The sequence below is a fragment of the Coffea arabica genome, chromosome 1e (assembly GCF_036785885.1).
Source record: "Coffea arabica cultivar ET-39 chromosome 1e, Coffea Arabica ET-39 HiFi, whole genome shotgun sequence".
In the NCBI taxonomy this organism is placed as follows: Eukaryota; Viridiplantae; Streptophyta; class Magnoliopsida; order Gentianales; family Rubiaceae; genus Coffea; species Coffea arabica.
Genome location: NC_092311.1, coordinates 5187589 through 5210993, shown reverse-complemented (window position 1 = coordinate 5210993; position 23405 = coordinate 5187589). Strand labels below are relative to the sequence as shown.

General features: G+C 35.3%; 1 protein-coding gene across 1 annotated transcript; it reads left to right on the top strand.

The window, feature by feature from the left end:
- Positions 1 to 17860: 17860 nt before the first annotated feature.
- Positions 17861 to 23156, top strand: LOC113688265 (serine carboxypeptidase-like 7). The gene is made up of 14 exons (XM_072052323.1): positions 17861 to 18036; positions 18136 to 18281; positions 18483 to 18559; positions 18730 to 18852; positions 19804 to 19906; positions 20794 to 20831; positions 20992 to 21093; positions 21215 to 21301; positions 21491 to 21652; positions 21893 to 21964; positions 22272 to 22390; positions 22492 to 22605; positions 22692 to 22737; positions 22840 to 23156. Exons 1-14 carry the CDS (start codon positions 17882 to 17884, stop codon positions 22921 to 22923), a joined length of 1428 nt encoding a protein of 475 aa, XP_071908424.1. The 5' UTR covers positions 17861 to 17881; the 3' UTR covers positions 22924 to 23156.
- Positions 23157 to 23405: the final 249 nt, after the last annotated feature.

Sequence of the window (23405 nt, the reverse complement as noted above, 5' to 3'; positions counted from 1 at the left end):
ACCCGGATTCGGATCCGGGACCCGCCGGATCCGGATCCGGAACATAGAATAAAAGACCCGTCGGATAAACGGGTCGGATCCGGATCCGGCATAGTAATTCGGATCCGGGTCCGGAATAATGAATTCCGGCCCGGACCCGACCCGTTGACAGCCCTACTTGAAGGCAAGGCCACCATTAATATGAATTAAAAGGATAAAATATTGGTGGTTAATTCTTGGTTTTACTTCCAGAATAGAGGAAGAAAATAATTAAATAGTTCAATGCCTTAAGGTTTTCTATTCCTAAGTTTTCAACACAAATGAAAGATTGGTCATGTCTTTTGTTTTCGTGAGAATGGTTTGTTAGTAACAAGAGGAAGCAGAAGACTGTTGATTTGGTCTAGCTTTCGGAGTTGTTGCAAATTGCAAATTAGCCCTCGAAATTTGGGATAATTAGAATGGGGTAGCTAAAATATATTTAAAAAAAAACTGGTATTGTGGGTTAAAGCTGATTATTAATAAAGGCTGATTTAGGTTGAAAGCGAATTGAGCTTTAGTTAAACTAGTATTACTTTTTAGGATAAAATCAATAATTGACTAGATAATTGGTTTAATGGATATTTTGTTGGACTTATTAAGCTTTCCCAAACAAATATAATGAACATATGTTATAAAACTTAAAAACAAAAGTGTAGTATTTTCTATACGTGCCTCACCTTTGATCATGGAATCTTAGGCTCGAACTCGTTGCACACATTCTTAAGGAAGTTTTGAAAACCTAAATTTAATTATAATAATCTAAGTTGTGACAAATGGACCCAATAACAACACCAAAGGTTCAATATTTCTTTTAAGTCCTATTTGAATAAAAAGAAATATATTTTTATGGTTGGTCTCAGCTCTAGAAAGTGACTTTAAATAAGGCCCTCCATTTCTTCTACAAATAAACAAATGAGTAAGTTAAATAAATACATAGCATTTATTTTATGAATAACTAAATTATGGCCTCTTCTAAAAAGGGAGACCCTTTTAAATTAGGAAACTTTCTGAAAAGAAAAACCTTCCATTTTAGGAAACTTATCAAATACTTTTTTAGGGTTATTCAAGATAGAAATAAGAACTTTAAATTAGGATGTATGAGCTGATTAAGACATACATATGTTATTCGTTATAGATTTGAAGCAAGTTTAAGGGTGCACTAAGAATTTCTTCAAGAGAGTTGTTTGAGGTAGGTGGTGCTTACCCCTCTATAGTTTTGAAATGTTAAATATGAATATTTTTCGAGTAAGAGCTTTATTTTGGTATATGAAGAAATGGATCATGTATGCCTATTTGAAATGTTTTGCAAGCATGAAATTATGAATACTTGAAATATTTTTCTACATAATATTTTATGGAATGAGTGGAATATTTTCATGAAACGAAAGAAAGGTGCATGTGACGCGTGAAATGATTTTATGTTACGAAAAACTCTAAACAGTCATGGAATAAACAGTAGGGGCTATAGTCCTGTCTAATGGTAATGGTAGCCTAGTATAGAACCCGGCCGATTGACAAGGTCATGATAGTTCGGTATAGAGTTCGGCCGATTGACTTATGTATGTAATGAAACCAATTGGTAGTCATGAAACCTATTAGTTGCCCACCTAGAAGGGGTTTAATAGACTGAGTACTCAGAAGCCGGATATTGCATGTGCTTGTTTATGAGCTATGTTATGAAATGAGATGGCATGATTGATATAATTTATGATTTGCAAGTATGTTCAATGAATACAATCATATCATATTATGTATATTTCTAAGCTATGTTCGATGGGGGCCACCTCTAGAATCTATGGGACTAAGTGCCACGTCAGATAGAGGTCACTTGTGTTTAAGCCTCTCACTTTCAATGGAATATATTTATGTAATATATGAAACGGGATGACAAACGTTTTTAATTAATATATGCATGTGGCATGGTGTGACCGAATTTGTAAATATATATATATAGTATATATATATATATATATAGCTACATGATCCGACAGGGGAGTAAGTATTACCTATTGGGCATACGTCGCTCAACCCACGTCTAGTTATCTTTCTTGCAGATCAAGAAAGTCGACTCGTGTACGTTTAGAAGATAAGTGAGAAAGGTATATAGGTAGGTGTTTAAAATTCTAGGAAGTTAGAATAAAGCATTTTGTAGATGTAATTTATTGAAATGTATATGTTTCATTGGTATATGTAAGTTTCAAAATTTTAGTGAATTTTTGTAAACTATGGTTACGATGCCTTGTATTTATGGGAGTGAGATCTCATAGATACGGCATGCCACGTTGCAAATCTAGTCCAGGGACCCGGATTTGAGGCGTGAAAGTTGGTCTTCCATGTAACAGCCTTCTCTTGACAAGATAATTGGGTTTCAAAATATTGAATGCATGATGAATCAGAATTCTCAACTTCTTGGTTGCTATTACAAACTACAATCATGGTTGAATCGAAATTACACGAAAAAGTTTGCAGACAAACTTAATGCCAAGACTGTATAGCCAATCTCTTTGAGAGCTTTAAAAATTCATTACAAAATTATTACTCTACTGATAAGACTATGGCATGGGTAGTTAATTCGAAATTCTGATGTACTTTATGGAAATTAGCAGAGTCATATACACCGCTGTAATTTTAAAAAGAGTAAATTGCACGATATGTCACTAAACTATTGCGAAGTGCCGGTTCTGGTTACTAAACTTTTTTATTAGCCAAAAATGTCACTGAATTAGTAAATATGTACCGTTTTGGTCACTCTGTGTATTTGTGCCATTACAAGAGAAGGAAATCAACTTTTTGAGGGGCAATTTTATTTGCACAGCATTTGTGGGAAAAATTTCATCTGGTAAATGAAGGCTTTAACCGTGGCGTTTGGAATGTTGGTAAAATTTTTGACAAAGTAAACAATGATAGCGAAAAGTATCAAAATTAATTTAGCAAAATCATAGTAATCAGTGCCCAGATTTATGAGAACCAGCAAAAGACGAAGATTAGCAGTGAATCGGTGATCAATGGCAGCGAATTGGGTGAAAAGGCAAAGGGATGAGTTCATTGATCCGTACACATTATACGGTAAGAAATATTACAATCCGTACACATTTTGTATGATTAATGGTGTTGTTTGTGTTTTGAGTATAATGAAGTATTTATTCAGAGTGTTTATTGGGTTTAGGGTTTGCTGATGTGATCCAGTTGTTTAGAAAAGGACAAAAGAACGATTGACTTCCCTTTTTTGTCGTATAAGTGGGTTGCAAATGGTCCTACAAGACCCTCTATCTTGTAATTTACTCATAAAAAATAAACTTTTCAAAATGCAGTTATCTGATTCGGGTTAATTAACAAATAGGGGTTAAGTATTCTTATAAGAAGAACAACATCTATGACAATAAAAAATGGTGATTAACAAGAATAGTGATGTTTGCCTTTGTTGTTGTTGCAGTCCCTGATAGACCTATATTTTTTCTTAAACTCCACCATCGTGGTAAAATTGAGGGAAAGAAATACAAGAGTTATGTAGGTGGAGAGATTGATTATTTCAATCTTTGCCATGCCGATTTTATGTCGATTCATGAAATAAATAAAATGGTGGAAGAGTGTGGGCACAAGGATTCAATATTATATTATTACATTGACCCTAGAGGGGATTTGAACCATGGACTGATGGAACTTCAAACGGATAAAGACATTAGACAATTCTGCGGTTGGGTTAATGAGTACAAGTTGATGGAAGTATACTGTCATCCTGTAACAGTTGAAGAAATATATGAGTTGTAGAAGAAAAAGCAACTGGAACAGTTATCACAGACAAAGAGTTCAGTGGTAATAGAGGAGATCTTGGATAATGGTGAAATTTTTACACAACAGGTAGCAGCACCTCATAGACGAAAAAAAGGAGTCCAAGCTGGTAGATCAGTTGCAGCTCTAGAATGAACGCATGACCATGCTGGTAAAGATGAAGATTCATACCAAAAATCTTCTAGGAAATGTGAGCAAGCCAACAACAATACATAGGAGTCCGAGCCACAAATGCATAGCCAAGTTGATAATGACCCAACTCCATCAAGTCAGAATAGGAGAGACAATGACAGCTCTAGTAATAGAAAAAACAGAGATAGCAGAAAATCTCGTACCTCAGAGGCCCTTTCTGGTTCTGTAAAAAGAGTTAGAAATGGAGGAACAGTAACTCAAGGTGCATCAAATAATGGTGCTGCAACTCAAGGTGCATCAAATGGAGGTGCAGCAGGTCAAGGTGAAACTAATGAAGGTGCAGCAATTGAAGCTGAAACAGAAGTTGGTGCAGCAACTGAAGCTGAAGCATGTGAAAATAGAGAGGAACACAACCCACTATTGGACGATATTGTGGAAGGGGAATTAAATAGTGACCCAGATTCAGAAGATGAAGATGTTCTAGTGAGATACACTAGTTTCAATGCTAGCAGAGATGGAACAGATCCCCATTTTCATGTTGGGCAAAAATTTGGAACCAAAAAACAGTTTAGAGATGCTCTCAGAAATTATGCAATTTTGAGTAGAAGACCTGTATACATGTATACAAGTGACAAACAAGAATGAGAACTAAATGTGTAGATCCGTGTAAGTGGTATATTTATGCTAGTCACGTTCCTGCCTTGGGTACCCAAGACTTTGTAGTTAAAAGAATTTATGATGTCCACACTAATTGCAGCCATGCATGGAGAAACAAAAACATGACATCCAATTGGGTAGCTGACAAGTTTGAAGAGTCTGTTAGATCCAATATGAACATGCCTGTTAGGCAATTGATACAGAGTATAGATGAGCAATATAGCTGCAAGATCACAAGAAACAAAGGTTACAAAGCACTTGCAATGGCTAAGACTGCTATCAAAGGGTTAGCATCTCAGCAGTATACTGATGTTGGGAGGTACGCAGCAAAACTACAAAAAAAACTCACCTTAACACCACCATAGACATTAAGTATTCCCCAAGACCTGATCCTGAACGTAATCCCAGATTTATGAAATTCTACTGCTGTCTGGGACCATTCAAAAAGGGATTTAGAGAGGGATGTAGGCCCCTGATTGCTCTTGATGGCTGTCACACTAAAGGGGCATATCCAGGGCAGTTGTTGATTGCTATTGGGGCAGATCCAAATAATGGTTGGTGGCCATTAGCCTAGGAAGTTGTTGAGAAGGAGGCTCGAGAACAATGGCATTGATTTTTGCGTTTACTGATTCATGATCTAGAAATACCAACAACTAGCAGTGAATATACTTTTATTTCAGACCAACAGAAAGTTAGGAGTATTGTACTTTATCATTATAGCATGTATTATAAAGTAATATTTTTGCAAGTAACTAAACTTAGAACTCTTTTATAGGGTCTTGATAATGCATTGCACGAGTTATTACCAGAAACTGGCCATAAATATTGTGTACAACATATGTACAGAAATTTCAAGAAAAGCACCCTGGTTAAGTGGTTAAAGAAAAATTCTGGAGCATTGCAGCAGCATCAACAGTGGAGTTCTATGAGGCAGCATTGAAAGAGCTTAGAGCATATGACCAGCAAGCTCACGCATGGGTCAAGAGAGCTGCACCACCTCATCACTGGTGCAAGGCTTTTTTTTCACTTCACATGAAGTCTGATATGCTAGTTAATAATTTATCAAAGACATTTAATTCTCATTTATTAAATGCTATAGAGTTGCCAGTGATTGGGATGGTTGAGTGGATTAGACAATTCATAATGGAAAGGATAGCAAATAGGGTGTATTGAATGAGAAAATGTAGTGGTTCCGTGGAACCAGCAATAAAGGCTTTGATTGAGGAAAGGGAAAAGCTATCTAGGAAATGGAAGCTGATATCAAATAGTAAAAGGGGGTATCAAGTAGGGGACCTGGGACGGAACAGTTTGCTGTGTACTTAGGAGACAGAACATTTACATGCAAGTTGTGGCAAATTAGTGGGCTCCCCTGCTACCATGCAATTTCTGCCATTTTAAAAATTGGTAGGAACCCAAATGGCTATGCCGATCAATATTATAGTAAAGATCTATTCTTTCAAATATATGAGAATGTTCTATATCCAATTAGTGGAAAGTCTCTATGGCCTCAGAGTGATACTCCCATATTAGATCCTCCAATTGTATGTGTCCAACTTGGTAGGCCCAAGAAAACAAGAAGAAAAGATAGTTCTGAAAATAGAAGTGGTGTTCATGTGGGAAGGGATAATGTGCAAAAATTAAGAAAGCATGTAATCATGCACTGTCAGGCAGGCCACAATACTGCTACCTGCAAAAGTGTTCCAGAAAATAATGGAGGTGAAGGCTGCAGTCAACCTGCTCCGGCTCCTAAACATGCTAGAAAGTCAAAAGGCACCAAAAATGTGTCAAGCACAGCACATGGAGCTAATTCTCAGGAGCCTAATTTTGCTCATGTGAAAGTTCAAGGATACTCTGCAAGGGGTGCCAATTTTCAGCCACATGGAGCTGAAGATCAAGCTACTTCATATAACGACACTGGTTCACATGCTGAAAGTAATGCATAAGCTGCGGAGCTATCAGAAGTGCAGAAATAGTCAACTCATAACGTTGATAGTGTTGATGCCACTAATAGTACGAAAAAGTAGAAGATTAGAAAGACTAAGACACCTGTAAGTGTAAAATTTATTTCTAATTTTGTTTTTAATTTTACTATGGCAAATAGCTACTGTTAATATGTATTGTACTTGTGTACAGGTGAGGAGAGTTAGGCCTGTCAATGATGCCGACCAGCCTACTACAGCGGCCAACAAACAATCTCTCCATTCAAAGAGAAAGCTATCTAAAATTGACAAGATAAGGATCAATACCAATTATGAGTACTTGGGCAAAGAACCTTCTTTCAAGATTGGTAGATGGGCTGGAACATCAAGGAGCAACAAAAGTGGAAGATCAAATTAAAGGACTTGTTTGGATAACTTTTGTTTGGATGTATTCTATGTCTAGGACAATTCTAGATTATTTACATGTGAAACATGTCTAACTTTGTTGGGAGTTGTTTGGAATGACAGTGACAATTATCTCTTTTGTAAGGCAGTTGTTTGGAATGACAGTGACAATTATCTCTTTTGTAAGGCAGTTGTTTGGAAGTGTGCATATTCATTCTCATTTTGCTGGGTCCACTAGTCTTTTGTTGTATTTGGCTTTATGTAGATGCATTTGTGAGCTACTTTTCTTTTGAATACATATGCTGGACTAATACTTCAGTCTTTTATTCATAAACTATAATCTCAACCATCCAAGGTGTAAACAACACCAACTAAAATGAGGTGTATATAACAACACTACAACCTCAACAAAAACGAGCTATGTATTAAAACATTTGACAACACTGGTTTAGGATTTGAAGTACAACAATAATCTAGTGGCCATCAATTTGCAGCCTTCCAAACTTGTGTCCCTTGTTAGGCCCCCAAATCCACACTAATGCATTAACAATTGTCTAGGTTATAACAAAAAGAACAATGACCATTTTTTTCCCATTCTTTCTTCCAAGCTTTTCCTTCAAATTTTTTACTTGAACCTCCATTTTCTCAGCTTTCTTTTGCAACTTGAGAACTTGCTGCTGAAAAGTTTCATTCTTGGTTTCCAGTCTATTTATTCTTCTTAAAAGACTGGGTATGACTTGTTTCGAACGCTCACACATTTCATCATCATACCAATTCCAATAACCACAGCCATCAACCTACAAAAAAATTATCCAAGTTCTTTTTAGCAGATAAAGGTCTAAAAAGTTAAACATTAACCTAATTTAACGAATTTCCTATATCTTCACACACTTACCTCGCCATTAGCACATTCAACATATCTCCTTGCCAGGTTCCTATCAGTCCATGAAGTCTTCAAATTGGTTTTACTGCCACAAGAGCATCTGATGAAGCTTCAACACATTCCCAGCAAATTGCAACTTCGTATATTGCTTTTCCTACTCTATATTTGCAAAAGAAATCTATTAGAGGATAAGGGTTTGCACTTCCTAATTGAACTTACAAGTTGACTGACATTTGCGAGCGATTTATGGTGGAGAGTTTCAAGGAATAGGCTGTGCAGACGAAATTGCCACTCAAAAAGTTGATTTCCGTCTCTTGTAACGGCATAAATACACGGATTGACCAAAACGGTACAGATTTACTAGTTCAGTGACATTTTTCGCTAATAAAAAAGTTTAGTGATCAGAACCGGCACTTCGCAATAGTTTAGTAACATTTCGCGCAATTTGCTCTTTTAAAAATTATAGATAACTGTTTAAGATAAGAAAAAAAAACAATTGAAGTTACAACAAAAGAAATTGTCCAGAATCAGTAAATGCAACGTGGATATGATATAGAATCTGAAATTATATTTGTTTTTTTTTTATCAAAACATCGATTTGTGTGAAATAGGGAATACCAACTCCCCCACGCTCCAATCCCACCGTTTATCGCTTCATCATTGCTCACACATATTGGTCAATTATGTGTTTGAATCCTGATCTCGGAATAAGTTATGATCCGTGGTAATGATTGGAGTCGAATTCATTCAAAATTTTCTTTATTAAATATATATATATCTATTGTGAAAGAGTAGTAAAACGGCAGTATCCTATAACTTATAGTAAATTAATCGGATATTTTAGAAACCTCCCTTGAGGTTTTTGACAATTTCACTCAACTCTCTTCAATTGTAGAAAATTACACTGACCTCCCTTGCTTTTACTATTTAAGTAACATTATAGACCCATTAGGCTAGAATTATACTTAAGTATCCTAAAATACCCTTATGCAATATCATAACATCAAAAGAAAGTGAAAAAAGGTTTAGTGATCAATTTAACAAAAAAAAAAAGCAACAAACACTTTTTATCCAAATTTGCTATGCTTCTACAATAATTGTAAACCCAAAACCTCATCAACCGTTCAAGCAAATTCCAATTTAATTCCCAAATTTTATCAATTTTGGTATCACTAAAATCCCAAATTTTACCAAAATCGCACTCCAACTTAATCCCCAAATTCTATCAATTTCAGCATCATCAAAATCCCAAACTCTACCCGAATCATTTTACAAATAGACCATAACCACACCACCAATTGAAATACTCTCAAAGTTTCCTACCCCAAATTAACACTATATTTTGTTTTTTAGCTAATCTCACACCTCAAATTATGAACCTAACACCTATCGCATATCTCTTTTCTTGAACAGAAGATCTGACGAACCACTATTGATGTCTATGTCAAGAGCAACCTCATACTCCAATGGCGTTAGGAAAAGAGAAACTAATTTCTATGACAAACCACTACCAATACTTGTAAATCAAACAAAAATAAAACTAAATGAAGATATTAGATTCTTGTGTGTAATAAACATAATAGTATAACTCAGAGTCATCCCTTTTTCTCTTCCAACCATAGCCTATTAACTTCATTTTTTTCCCTCTCTATCATAGCCATCTTCATCATCTCCATCTAATTTGACCATGAAACTTTAATATATGCAAAGTATAATACGAGAAGAAATAAATAATAGGATTAGTAGTTAAGTATCACGGAAAGAGAGAAATATACAAGAAATAAACACTTCGGATAGGTTTGCATGGTAGTGTAGTTGATGGATGGAAGAGACTGTGGGGTTATAGGTAGGAAGGAGAGAATCATAAGAGGTAGAAAAAAAAGGAGGAAAAGAGAAAAGAAACTGCTATTAATTAAGGTAGGTTTGGGAATGATGACTAGTTGTTGTAGGTTTTTATATTTGCATTTACTTTTGGTTTGGTTTTTGTATCCCACATATGTGATAAATTATCTATTAAGTAGAGGATATTGTAATTATTTTATTGAATCGAGGGAGGTTAGTATAGTTTTCTAAAATTGGTGGGAGCTAAGTGAATTGTTAGAAACCTCAAGGGGGTTTTTTGAAATTATCCCTACATTAATACACGATCAATACAAGAGCCAACTATTTGGGTCACACACTTACCTTTCACTCAAATTTGTCGAATGTGTTCATGAGGACACTATCTGCTCCATCAAGATTGGAGAATTGACTGGTCATGAAGGCCTCAAGGACGCTTGGGTATCTGTCGAAACCATGAATAAATGAAGGCAGATCTGTAGGTTCAAGAATTGGGAATCCAGGAAAAGCAATACTACTGTAAATTTGCAATCCTTTCTGAGAGGGAGGTTCAATTTTCTCTCATACACATATTTATGTGTGTTGGTAACTACAAATGATTTGAGTGAAGAAAACAGCCCTAAATAACTCATACATCTTGACAACGTGAAGAACCTGAAGCATGAATGCATCATAAACAATCCTATTGACTGGAAATCCGAGCTGCGACATTTTTCAACCGAAATTTTTAGGGTTTTTTCTGCCTTAACATGACAGGTGCCGAACATGTGCAATAATAATAAATAAAAACCTAACTACCACCTGAAGCAGTTAATAATCAATTCTAGTACTGGAGTAAGGACTCTAGGTGTGCAATGGGTTACTTGATTCACCCTGTTCCCGAAGAGTTTGCTTAATTCGATATACCTGAATTAATTATTTAACTGAATTCACCAACTAGTAGACAGTGGCAAGTAGAGTTGTCTCCTCAAGGATTGGTGAGAAAGTTATTTCTTTTCAAGTCAAAACAAATAGGGGGGTTTTTGGGATTAAATGCCAGCTAAATAAATAAAATGCAGAAAATAATTAATTAAAAGAAATAATTAGAGAAACTCTAGCCAAGGGTACACTTCGGAAATGGTTCATGTACTGATCATCGATTCACAGATAATTCCAACATTTATTAATAGATTAGTTATAGTTGTCATGCACGCGATAAACAACTAACCTTTTCTTAATTTCTCGATAGTTAAGGTACGACCGTTAACTATTTCTCTAACCCAAAAACAACCCTAGGTACGACCGTAGGATTTAATTTCTAGATTGCATTAATAATTAGAAAGGCTCAATCCTAACTAACAAACACGCTACGAGGGTTTGTTTAAGTTAGATCATATGTTCTCCTGACATAAACCCAATTACGCCAGTTGCTACTAAGATAGGGATAACGAATAATTACGGATTCAATTACTCCTAATTAGCAAAATAGCCTATATGAATAATTAATTATTGCGCACTAATCAATCATATACAAGGACTATAACAATTAAAAGCAGAAAACAAACAAATATCAATCAATGAAGAAAATAATTAAAAATAGTTTAAATCTCACAGTAATTATTGAACCAATTCATCAGTTACCCCCTTATTAGAATTAGAGAATTAGCTCTCCATTGATGGAGAACAAACCGCGTACGTAGAATTGGGAAAAATTTGCAAATCGATTCTCCCACTTCGGTCCACCACAAGAGGAAAAAGCACGGGATTTAATTGCTTCCAATTGTCTCTCACGGAGCAAACGTGAAAGAGGGTCTGATGCCCTATTTCAATTCCAGTCAAAGCCAATTGAAAAGCAAAGACAAAGGGTCAACAATTGCGGCCCTTATTTCTTCTCCTAATTGCTAGCAAGACTTACGAGAGATTGCCTTGCTTGGTTTCTTTAATTCAATCCACACAAGATATAAAAGCCAATAAAATTGCAAAGTCAACAATGGTGGCTTTGTCCCCTGATTGTTTTTCAAAGCTACCGCCGATCCAATTCAAAAACAAAAAAAAGGAACGAAAAGAAACCTAAGCCAGACGAAAAAAATAATCCCCCTAGCAAAAGCCGACCTCCGGGAGTCTAATACTCCCCTCTATCTATTTTGGTCACACCGAAATTCAAGGGAGAGATTTCCTCTTATCGAAAATTAGTATTCAAAAATTAAAACAAGACTCTCTTAAGTAAAATAAAATAAAATAAAGTCTATTATAATTTAGTTTCTTCAGTTACTCAAGCAGACCCTACTGCTTGAAATGCCCCACGTACGACGACTCCTCTAAATTTCGATTTTAAGCACTTTTCAGCATCAAATCCTGCAATTGGCACCAAAATCATATTTGAGTAGAATCCACCCAATTAATGAAAATATTTAGTCAAATAATTGTACAATAATGACCAAAATATCCTACTAAAATGCACCCTATCATAACACTTTGAACCTTGTCATGTAGTTTTGGTGGTGAAGCTTCTCTTTGCCATTTGACATGGTGTCAATCGCAATATTGTAAGTGAATGAATCAAGTCTAGAGGATTTCTTGAGTGCAGGCTGGAGCTTGAATTCGTAACACAAAGGCTGATAAATATCCAAACTTTCGCAAATTTATATTTGAATCCGAGAAAGTGTAACTCACAATCAACTAGATACTCATTTACTGCATTGAAATAAAACGATTAAAAAGGCTTGGTATGTGATGTTAATTAAAAGAAAAACATTTGAATCATGAAATCGTGATGCAGTTTGAAAAAATTAATCAAGGTTTAGATGCATAATGTCGGATGAATACAAATTAAATATGTGGTATTCTTTGGTAGGGTTCACTGAGTATTTATAAGTTTAATTTATGACTTAAAGACCTTTCTAAATTAGTAAGAACATTTAGATGTAACCCTAGACAACTAACATCTAGATCTGAATTCTTCTGCCTTTGGTGATTTTGAGAGCTAGAATCCTGCCACATTTGTCATAGCATCTTAGGAATTTTCATATGGGACTAGGTGTTGAAATTGCAGATTTTTCACATGGTATATACCAAAAAAAAAAAAAAGAAATTGCACATTTTTTTTAAAGACTTCTTTACAGTAAAAATATGTGTTGATACACACACAGACACAGAGTCACTTCCAATTGAATAATCTGACAAACTCTCCGTCCAACCCGAAACGCATTGAAATTTGGCTGGCAGTGTCCATTTTTGGTTGGTCAGTCAACCATATTTTGATCTTGATTTCGTACAATCTAGAAACTCTGAAAACAGCCCTTCACAGTCTCAAAACCTCGATAAATGAAACTTTTTGCTGGTTGATAAATCACTCATCTTTACGAAAGTCGTGTGCTATGGGAATTTAACCAGTTTTATACCATAAAAAGAAAATTTTTCTCACTTGCGGTAATCTAACAAGTAGTCAAAGCCTAATTTATCCGTACTGAGTACATCGGAGTCCATTCGATGTTGGTGGAAAATCGTATCGAGGCATTACCGTTTCGATTATAGCTCAACTTTTATCAAATGGTAAGACTTTTAGGTTATAACTGAAAAAGAAGATGCTTCAAAAAAAAGATAATTGAAAAAGAAAAGACAAAGGAATTTTCTTCCTAACAAATTTTAGAGAAACTCGAATCCTTGAAATTATTTCTTCTTTTTACCTCATTCCCTGTTGGGTTATATTAGCAACCTCTTCTTCAAGTTAATTCAATTTATCCTTCAAATAGGTGTAGGGTTTGATACTAGGGACAATTGAAGTATTCTTCAGTCGTTTATCTTTTCTCTTCTTCCTCCATAGTCTAAATAATATTAAAGCCTCGTCCAAGAGCAATAGGACTTCCTATGCCTTGACTTTTTATTCAGTTATTGATTTAGCATCCTTCGAGGAAATCTCATACTGACGTAAGCGTTACAAATTTAGACTTTAGAGTTTAAAAAATTATTTGGACTAAAATGCACCAACAATACATACAGAGTTACACGTAATTATACAAATGTTACAAGATCTTTTTTGGTTTATCTTTTGTTTTAGTAGGAGCAAAACTTTACGAGAATATGATGTATTATTCTAATTGTCGTTTCAGATCATATTAATCTTGAAAGTTGGAGTTGTACTAGAGAATAGTACCAAAAATATTTTCCACTAAAAAAAAGAAAAGAACAGTACAAGTTTAATAATGGCTTGGATGGAGCACAAATTTAACTCTCTTAATACGGTGTGAAATTTTAAACATCCACAATTGATTCAAGCTCTAATTATGGGGTTTATGATTGGTTGTGCTCGATGAAGTAAAGCAAAGTCAAACAATCTTTGTTTAGATAAATCACGAATTTTGATGTTGATACAAAATCAAGCTAATTTAATAAATGATACCATTATTAATTGTAACATACGAAATGAATGAGAATAAAAAAAGAGAAGAAAACAAAACTTTTTTGAATGCCCGAAAATCACCCCAAAATCTTGGGAATAGAAAACGCAACTGCAACTGTCTGCTAATCCTTATCCCACTTCTAATATTTAATTCCCACTCTACCTTTGACCACTTAAGTATATTGATAAAATTTTTCACCCAAGGGGATCCAATGATAGAAGGTAAAAAACACAAAACACTACTATAAACTCCGTTTTGCCTCTATCCCTAAATACTAAAATTAAAAGCACAATTATTATCGCATGGTCCTTTTACATTCAAAATATCTATATATTAAAACATCAATTATTATCAAACATTAATTATTATATTAGGTAAATTGGAGGCTTTCCATGATCTCTGTAGTCTGTGCCGAACGTCAACTAAAGAGGTGTAGCTAGGTGGGCAATGGGGACATAGAAGGAGGGTCGGCATATCGGAGACCTTTAAGTCAACTAAACACCATTTTTTTTTTTAATTCAGTAACGCTCAAGGACAAACTTGTGGAAATATAGAACCTGTGATGCCCAGTCCACAGGGTTGGCTAAATTTGCCTTAGACAATGTGAATAAGATTCTTATTGCATAAAGAAACTAAATTCGATTTTAAATACTTGAAAACAAATGTAAATGTCAAATGGTCACTAAATTCTTTAAAATTCTCATTTTATTCACTAGATAATTTTTCATACCAAAAAGTCCACTAGACTCTTGCAAGTGATTTATCTCAACCATTTCCTTAACTCTTGTTAATAAAAATGGATAGAAATTACCTCATGTGAGAGGCGTTCCTATTTTGAATGGACAATTTGGACAATTTTCATGAGACTATCATCCTTTTGAGGCTTTAGTAGCAATTGTTAATCCACTTCTTTCTAGGTATTTTCTCTTCAAAAGCCTCGTCCTCATCCTCTATGAATACGAGTTATATTAGGGTAACTTGGCCCTGTTTTATTGTTTCTGTGTTTTTTTTTTCCTTTTGAGAATTTTTTAAAGGAGACCATTTAATTTTTTTTTGCTTTAGTTTTAGTCTAGCTATTAGGATTTGAGGGTTTTCTTTTGAATCTAATCCAATGTTTTCTGGGTTTTCTTTCAACTAATTGCATTGAAGAATCAAGAAATTTCGGTTCCAATGACCCTAATATTTTTTTTAAATCATTGTAGGCTACAGTGCTGACTACTGTGCAAATATTTTTTTTAAATCGAAGCCTGCTACCGTGCACAGTCAGCACGGTAGCAGGCAGCCAATAAAAAAAAAAGTGCCAGGAGGAAGGAAATGGGGCAGGAACGGTGACAACCGTTCCTGAAGGTTCACGGCCACGATATGGCCTCAAAAATTTGTGCGGCTCAGATTACAGCATGTAACTCGATTTTCACGTCATGTGTGGGGCCCACAAAAAAGTGTTGTAAAATTACGTCGTGTGCAAAGTAAGTTACATCGTGTGCAATGAAAATTACGCGCTGTGGAAAATGAATACAACTGGTACAAACGGTTGCACCTGCAACCGTTTGTGCCCCTTGTCCCAGGAGGAAGCTCAGGAATCTCACATGTTTGTTCGTAGAAGAAGTTGGTATGCATTTATTTTGTCCGTATATATTTTTCTTCCCCCCTCCTCCCTTTTTCTCTCTGAAAAATTCGTGCATTTTGTTTTTTTCTCTTTTGGTTGCTCTTCTTGTTGTTCGTCTCTGATACTTCTGCCATCAGATTCTTGGCATGTCTCACAATTTCCGCTTCAAATTTCGCATTTCTTTTCTTTTTTTCTTTCTTTCTAGCCCATGAAAATGCTTCTCCCAGCACTGGAAGTAGTACCATATTGTTGTAGTGTCGAGTAAAACGCACCATTTTGAGATTGATGCATTTGTTTCTGAATACGAGGTTTCGAATTTCAGTCCCTTGGAGTAATTTTCTTACCATTTCTGTTGTCTTTTCTTCTTCTTTTGTTTTCCCCCTTCCGTTTTGTGCCTTCCTGTAATCGAGATTGTCAATTTCGGCTCTTCTTCTTACTATTTCATGCATTTCAATTTCTTGGGCTGCCGCTTTTTGTTTGTTTAAATGGACTAGTTCATGAAATCAATTGTGTTTTACTCAATGTGGAAGTATGAAATCATGAAAATTTTTGGATTATACAATTTTGAATGGTTAATAATGAGTGATTCTTCTACCGATCCTCCGTCTTTATTGCTTCCTCTTTTCCAAGACTTCTTCTCAATTTAGATTATATCAAAGTGATGATCTTTGTTTTCCTGTTGAATGAATCCGTGTAATTAAAATATATGAGATTTTTCCTTGATGAAAGTGAGAAATTACGAAGAATTGAAATTGGTGTATGAATTCATTTTGGTTATTTGTTTTTGCGTGCAAGTCTCTTTGTGTGCAGTGTGCACGCACACTAGTGTGTGTCAGATCGAATTGGTAATCAATGATACAGTAATACTAAGTTCGAGCTCGAATTCGATTTGACCAACACGACCAGTCCAAGTCTGTGAACTCCAAGGAGATTCAACGCTTTGATGGCTCATTTGATTTATTATGCATTCCTTTCAAGAGTTTGTGTCAGATCTTTTCTAACATTAATTAATATTACGCCTGTCAAATTTTTCTACAACGTATCTGAAAACCATGTGAGATTCCTAAGCTTCCTCCTGGCACTTTTTTTTTTTTTTTTTTTTTTACCGGCTGCCTGTTATCGTGCTGACTGTGCATGGTAGCAGACTCCAATTTAAAAAAAAATTTGCAGCACGGTAGCCTGCAACGTAGGCACGATAGCTATAGTTTGGTACCATAGGCTTGTTAGACCTACATTTGACGAACTTTTTTTTTTAGGTATGATCTAAGGAATTAGCCTAGTAGCAAGGGTTAATGAAATGGTCAAGATAAAGCACTTTTAAGAGTTTAACAGGCTATTTGGCACAAAAAAGATAGTTTAGTGGCAAAATGAGAATTTTGAAAAGTTTATTACCCAATTGGATAAACTTGGTTGTGTGATTGGATGATAGATTGTTTGGGATAATTTTTTTATATATAAAAAAAATCATATTACTTTTTTAATATAATATATTGAGATAAAAAGATGGTCAAAAAAGATGTATTGATGAAATAAGCAATAAATTTTTGCAAATAATCTATTATACAAACAATACCTTGGCAAATCCAATGAGGCACGACAATAATTGTCAAAGCGGACTAAGGCTACAAACAAACCGGCTCACAAGCGGCTCGAGTCAAAGCTGGACTCAAGTTGGTCAAATCGAATTCGAGCTCGAACTTGAGATCAAAATATTAAGTTCGTTAGCTCGCGAGTTTGAGTATATATATATATATATATATATATTATTTATTTTTATTTTAATAGTAAATTTTATATATATTCCTAATATTTTATTATTTATTAAGAAAAATAATTAGTTAATTTTTTATTAGAATAATTTCCAGAAATTCGAGCTAACGAGCTGCTCACGAGTCAGAAATTCGAGCTATATTACGAACTGACAATTCGAGCTGCTCACGAGCCAAAAATCGAGTTACAGATCGCGAGCCTTATCAAGTTGAGATCGAGCCTGGCCTTTTTCTTAGTCGAGCTCAATTTTCTTGGCTTGTCGAGTTTGATCTCGAACTCGAGCCTACCTGTTATTAAGTCGAACTCGGTTCGATAAGTTCAAAATTCGACTCGGTTTGCCTCGTTTACAGTCCTAAAGTGGACTAAACTGCAATTGCAACACGTGTTTAGGCAGGTAATCAATCTCTTTCGTTTTTTCTGTTCATATTAGGTACGGCAAATCACCCAAAAAACCAATCAGGTGCTCTGATTATTTGCCAAGACAATGGAGAAGGTGCGTGGGCCCTTCAGTTCTTTCTGCTGCAACCTGTTCTTGCTGTTTGTTCTTGTTTCAGTACGTCCAAACCTTGCAGTGGCTGGTTCCGTGGTTAAGTTTCTTCCAGGATTTGAAGGCCCTCTCCCGTTTGTGCTCGAAACAGGGTGAGTCGCTAAGGATAACATGATATGCAGCTCACTGATACTGAACTAATGTTGATCAAAATTACAAGAAACAGTTGATTCATTCTCTGACATTTCCAGGTATATTGGAGTTGGTGAATCGGAGGATGTGCAACTCTTCTACTACTTTGTCAAGTCAGAGTCAAATCCTCAAATAGATCCCCTTTTGATTTGGTTAACTGGAGGCCCTGGCTGCTCTTCATTTTCGGGGCTCGCTTATGAGATAGGTTGGCTTTTACGCCTCAGCCTTTGCATTTAAGTCCCAATTCCCTTCCCCCCAAGTCCACCTCCTTTGCATTTTGATCTTGATTTTCTATAGTTTTGACGAAGTTTTATGCTAATCTTGTTCGTCTCAAATCTTCGAGTGATAAATAGATGATGAACTGGAGCGGGATTCAACCAAATCACTGATTTGTGATTCTTTGCAGGACCAGTGAAATTCCAGGGAGTACTGTATGATGGGACATTGCCCAAGTTGGTGACAAATCCCTATTCTTGGACCAAGGTACACAATAATTGAGTTTTTTCTTTTCTTTAAATTGTTTTTGTAAGGCAAACAGAGGTTTAAATTGACAGGGTATACCATAGCTACAGAAGTGTTTCATTTGTATAATTTCCAAGATTTAAGAATCTAATTGAGTGCAAGATTCAGAATAATTTGTTATCATTTGTTAGCTTGCAAGCATCATCTTCCTGGATTCGCCGGTGGGAACTGGCTTTTCTTATGCCCGGACTGCTAAAGCTTCTCAGTCTTCAGATTTGCAAGCTTCTGAACACACGTATGAATTTCTTAGGAAGGTACACACATATATCAGTACCCATCTAATTAATGAATCATAAGGCTTTGTGTTCATATATGCTAGCGAATTTGTATGGATGTCACAGACACAATACATCCAAACCTGGTAGTTTTTTAGAAAAATTGATCTTAAAACGAACTAGAAAACTGCTATATTTGTTGACAAACCCTTTTTAGCAAACTGATCATTGGTTTATAGTCTCACTAATTCTTTTCCTTTTGTATCTAGGATTCCGCATAACTCTACCCCAACAAATCTGCCTCCATTATGGGGTGTGCGAAATAGAAAATTTTATATCAGTCGAAACAACTATTAGGTATGTCTAGTAACTGTTTTTGAACCCATAAAAAAATTTTATATGAATATATAAGGGTCTCATTTGATTTAATTTAGCACGTCAAGTGGATTTTTTCTAGTAGATCTAAAAATGAAACAAAGATAGAAGTGAACATGGATGGGTTTTCTTCCTCTTTTCCTCAGCCAAAATTTCCTCCCCAGAGTTTATTTCTTTTTCCATTTTCTGCTGCTTTCTTTGTTTAAAAGGAAATGTAAGTGCCACCATTTTGTTTCTACAGATTTGCGTCCTTAAGAATCAGTTCCAATGGCTTAGTACAGCATAAATATGATTGCAAAGGGAAAACTGGTTGATACTTAATAGTTGTAAAAGACCAAAACAAAAAAAGGAAACAAAAGAAAATGAGAATTTAGATATATGAATATTCAATAAAAAAAAAAATTCAACGCACTTATGATGATGTGGCAAATTGTGGACTGCTTCGCAGCCTACACAAAAAACAAAGCTAGACTGTCAACCATAGCTCATTTATTACTTTTTTAAAAAAAAAAAGAAAGAAAGGACCTAGGACTTTCAACATTAAATAGAAAAAAAAATCATAAAAGAGATTATTCCCTTTCATAAAATTGCTTTTAATTGTTGATTGTGTTGCAGTGGCTACATGATAACCCCGAGTACATGTCCAATTCATTCTACATTGGAGGAGACTCCTACGCAGGCATTAATGTTCCAATTGTAGCTCAACTGGTATCAAATGGTATGAAGTTATTCTTTATTTAGGCGAGTTTCCTGCGAATGCTATAATCTGATGGTGGAGATTGCCAACGCCTTTGTAAGCAAATTGTATATTTTACAAATGCCTTCCAAAATCTTGCAACTGAAGCCCCTTTAGCTGGGGGTCTTGCCCGCTTACTCCAAATAGGTAGAGCATTAAGAGGAACAAATACAAAGATTCATTCGAGTTTTGCAGGATTTTTATTCTTTTCTGTGAGTATATTAACTCCAAGATGCTTGGAGAATAAAGAAAGAAACCGTTGATTTGGAATTCTAGGTTATATTAATTCTAAGAGAAAAATATTCCTTCTTCCTTTTCCTCGTTATATTTGATGAACAAGTGCTCATGATCATGGTTCAAGGTCGCGGTCACAGTTGCGGTCGCGGCCTGGACCGTTCCACATCGGTCTTGGCATATCGGTCGCGATCTCGACGAGACGCGAATTTTTGAAATATTTAATATTTTAAAAATTGTAAAATATATGATAAACAAAAATAATTAAAAAATTAGTAAAAATAATAAAAATTTGAATTGACTCGGGATGACTCGGTGAGACTCGACCGTTTCAACTCTTCACGGTGATATCTCGACGAGTCACGTATCTCGGTATCGTTTCGTCGCGATTTAGTCTCAGACTAAACCGAGACGGTGACGACTCGGCCGAGACTGAGTCTTCGAACCATGCTCATGATGGCATTACTCTCTCAAGTTGGACCAAAATGGTTCAGAGCGTTCTGCTACAAGGTAATCCATCGAAGTTGCCATAAACAAAAGTAAAAACTACAAGTTTCATTTCTCCAGGACTACAGGAAAGATTAATTTCCAAGAATTCTTGACCCTAAAATTTCCATAATCTGGTGTCCTTGTAGGAAATGATGCTGGGATTGAGCCGCATATTCATCTCAAGGTCCTGTAACTATCATAATCTTCTCTCTTTGTAGTCTACCTAGCAAGATCATTACATATTTGGACAAACATATCATTTTTAATAAGCACTTTTTAGATTGTTCATATTTATGCTTCACTGATAACATGTCACTTACGCCTGTCAAAATCCATGGCTTCAGGGATACATACTTGGAAACCCAGCACCGACCACTCAAGGCGATGGAAACCATGCAATCCCGTTTGCTCATAGGATGGCGCTAATCTCTGATGAACTCTATGAGGTTGAATATTTTTTAGTTACACGCTGCTGAATGATGATCTTTTAAAACATTGTGTCACTCATATTTTTTTAGTGCACAGTTACCCTTGATTTGCTAACTAACCTATATTATAATTTTACAGTCCTTGAAAGCGACCTGTAAAGGAGAATATGTAAATATAGACCCCAGCAATGCGCCCTGCTTGAAGAATATCCAGGCATACAATAAGGTCAGCAATCTTTTTCTCCTTCGTGTTTCTGTAAACTATTTTCCTACTTTATAAATTAAACCGTCTATGCCTCCTACAAAGGTTGAAAAAAAAAATTAAACAAAGAACGATTAATTTTCTATGTACTGATGATATATACACGATCAGTTTACTGTTAAAATAATTTTGGTAAAATATGTGCTTCTGCAGCTGATTGATAACATCAACATTGAGCATGTGCTGGAGCCCACTTGTCCTGATGTTTCACCAAAGCCAAATAACTTATTCAGTGGCAGGAGATCAACTGTTGAAACGTTCTATAAGAAGTTTGAGGAGCTTGACGTTCTGGAATTTAATGCAGTTGAATGTCGTGTAAGATATTGCTATTATCTTTGCGAAATTGCGTGTAAAGCAATAAATTAAGTGTGTTTGGAAAGGAGATTATTTGAAATAATTTTTTAAAAAATATTATAACATTTTTTGATACGATATATACGAGATAAAAAAAATGATTGAAAAATGTATTTATTATACAAGTAGATAAATTTACGTAAATGATTTTCTATCCATAGACAACATTACGATTAATTCTTGCCCACATGGTTAACGTAGGTGACCGGAGAGGAGCTTCTATACTACTGGGCTAATGACAGGAGTGTCCAAGAGGCCCTCCATGTGCGAAAGGTACATTTACGTAAAAATTGTACATTTTGATATTCCATTTGAAGACAGCTTCTCTAAATTTGGGCACGGACAGGTACAGTTATGATTTGGTGCAAAATATATATATATATATATATATATATATATATATATATATATATATATATATATATACACGATAAAGTAATGTAAGTCTACATCAAAACTTGTAACAAATACAATATCAAAGATATAATTGCACCTAACACAACTGTACCTACCATAATTCTCTAAATATTCTTGTTGTCTTCATGTGATTCTGCATATATTTTGTTTAATTACATGACAGGGGACTATTAATGAGTGGATTAGATGCAACTATAGCATACCATACACAAAAAATGCAGGGAGCGCTGTACCATACCACGCAAACCTCAGCACTAAAGGTTACAGATCTCTCATATACAGGTTTGGTAACAAAATATTCGTATTGTAGAATTTATATCATCACACTCGCGGATTAATGGCGATTATATATGTTGAAAGCACAATATTTGTATTAATTTCAGTGGTGACCATGATATGATCTCACCATATTTGGGAACTGAAGAATGGATAAGATCTCTAAATTACCCAACTATTGATGATTGGAGACAATGGATTCATCAAGGCCAAGTTGCAGGGTTGGTTGAAAATTGAAAATTGAAAATTTTCTCCTAGTTACCTTGAACATGAAGTTAAACAAATTCATTCTCTTTTCTACGTGCAGTTATACAAGGACTTATGCAAATAAGATGACATTTGCAACTGTAAAGGCGAGAAATTCCTCTTTCTCTTGCTTTAGTGTAGGTTTTCAGGTTGTATTAAGTTAAGAACACTGTTAGATTTGACTATATATTTTGCTTCATTTTTATCAGGGAGCAGGCCATGCTGCTCCATATTATAAGCCAGCGGAATGTAGATCCATGTTTGGAAGGTGGATATCCTATCAGCCTCTCTAGTCAATTGGGAGATGGGTATGAAAGTATTAGATCGTTTAAGAATTCAAAAATTTCGAGTGTTAAATGTTATTGCAAACGCCATCTGATTTCAGTTAATAAGCATTTACTTCAAGAGAATGCTTTCTTGATGAAAGATGAGTAAGATGTAGTCATTGAAGAATGTGTCTTTTCAAGAAATGGATGTATCGAATTTTTATTGGATAAAATTTGTTTTGACCATGGTCGATTGTGAATTTGCGAGTATACAGTAATATGTTTTAAAAGAACTCCAAAAACACAATACAAATAATAAATAAAATAAATCTACCACCTCTTTCTTTTCCACTAACCACCACCCACCGCTATCTCTCCCTTCCTCCACCGCCGTCAACCGTTCCTTCCTTCTTTCTCTTCCCTTTTCCTTTTCCTTCTTCTTGCTATTCCTTCCCCTCCACCATTTTCCTTTTCCTCGCATTCTATGCTTCATGCAATTCCTCTTTGCT

Coding starts and splice junctions, on each gene's coding strand:
- LOC113688265 (XM_072052323.1), top strand. CDS start 17,882: ATGGAGAAGGTGCGTGGGCCCTTCAGTTCTTTCTGCTGCAACCTGTTC. Junction 21,965..22,271: donor AGGCCCTCCATGTGCGAAAG/GTACATTTACGT, acceptor ATTACATGACAG/GGGACTATTAATGAGTGGAT. Junction 22,606..22,691: donor CATCAAGGCCAAGTTGCAGG/GTTGGTTGAAAA, acceptor TTCTACGTGCAG/TTATACAAGGACTTATGCAA.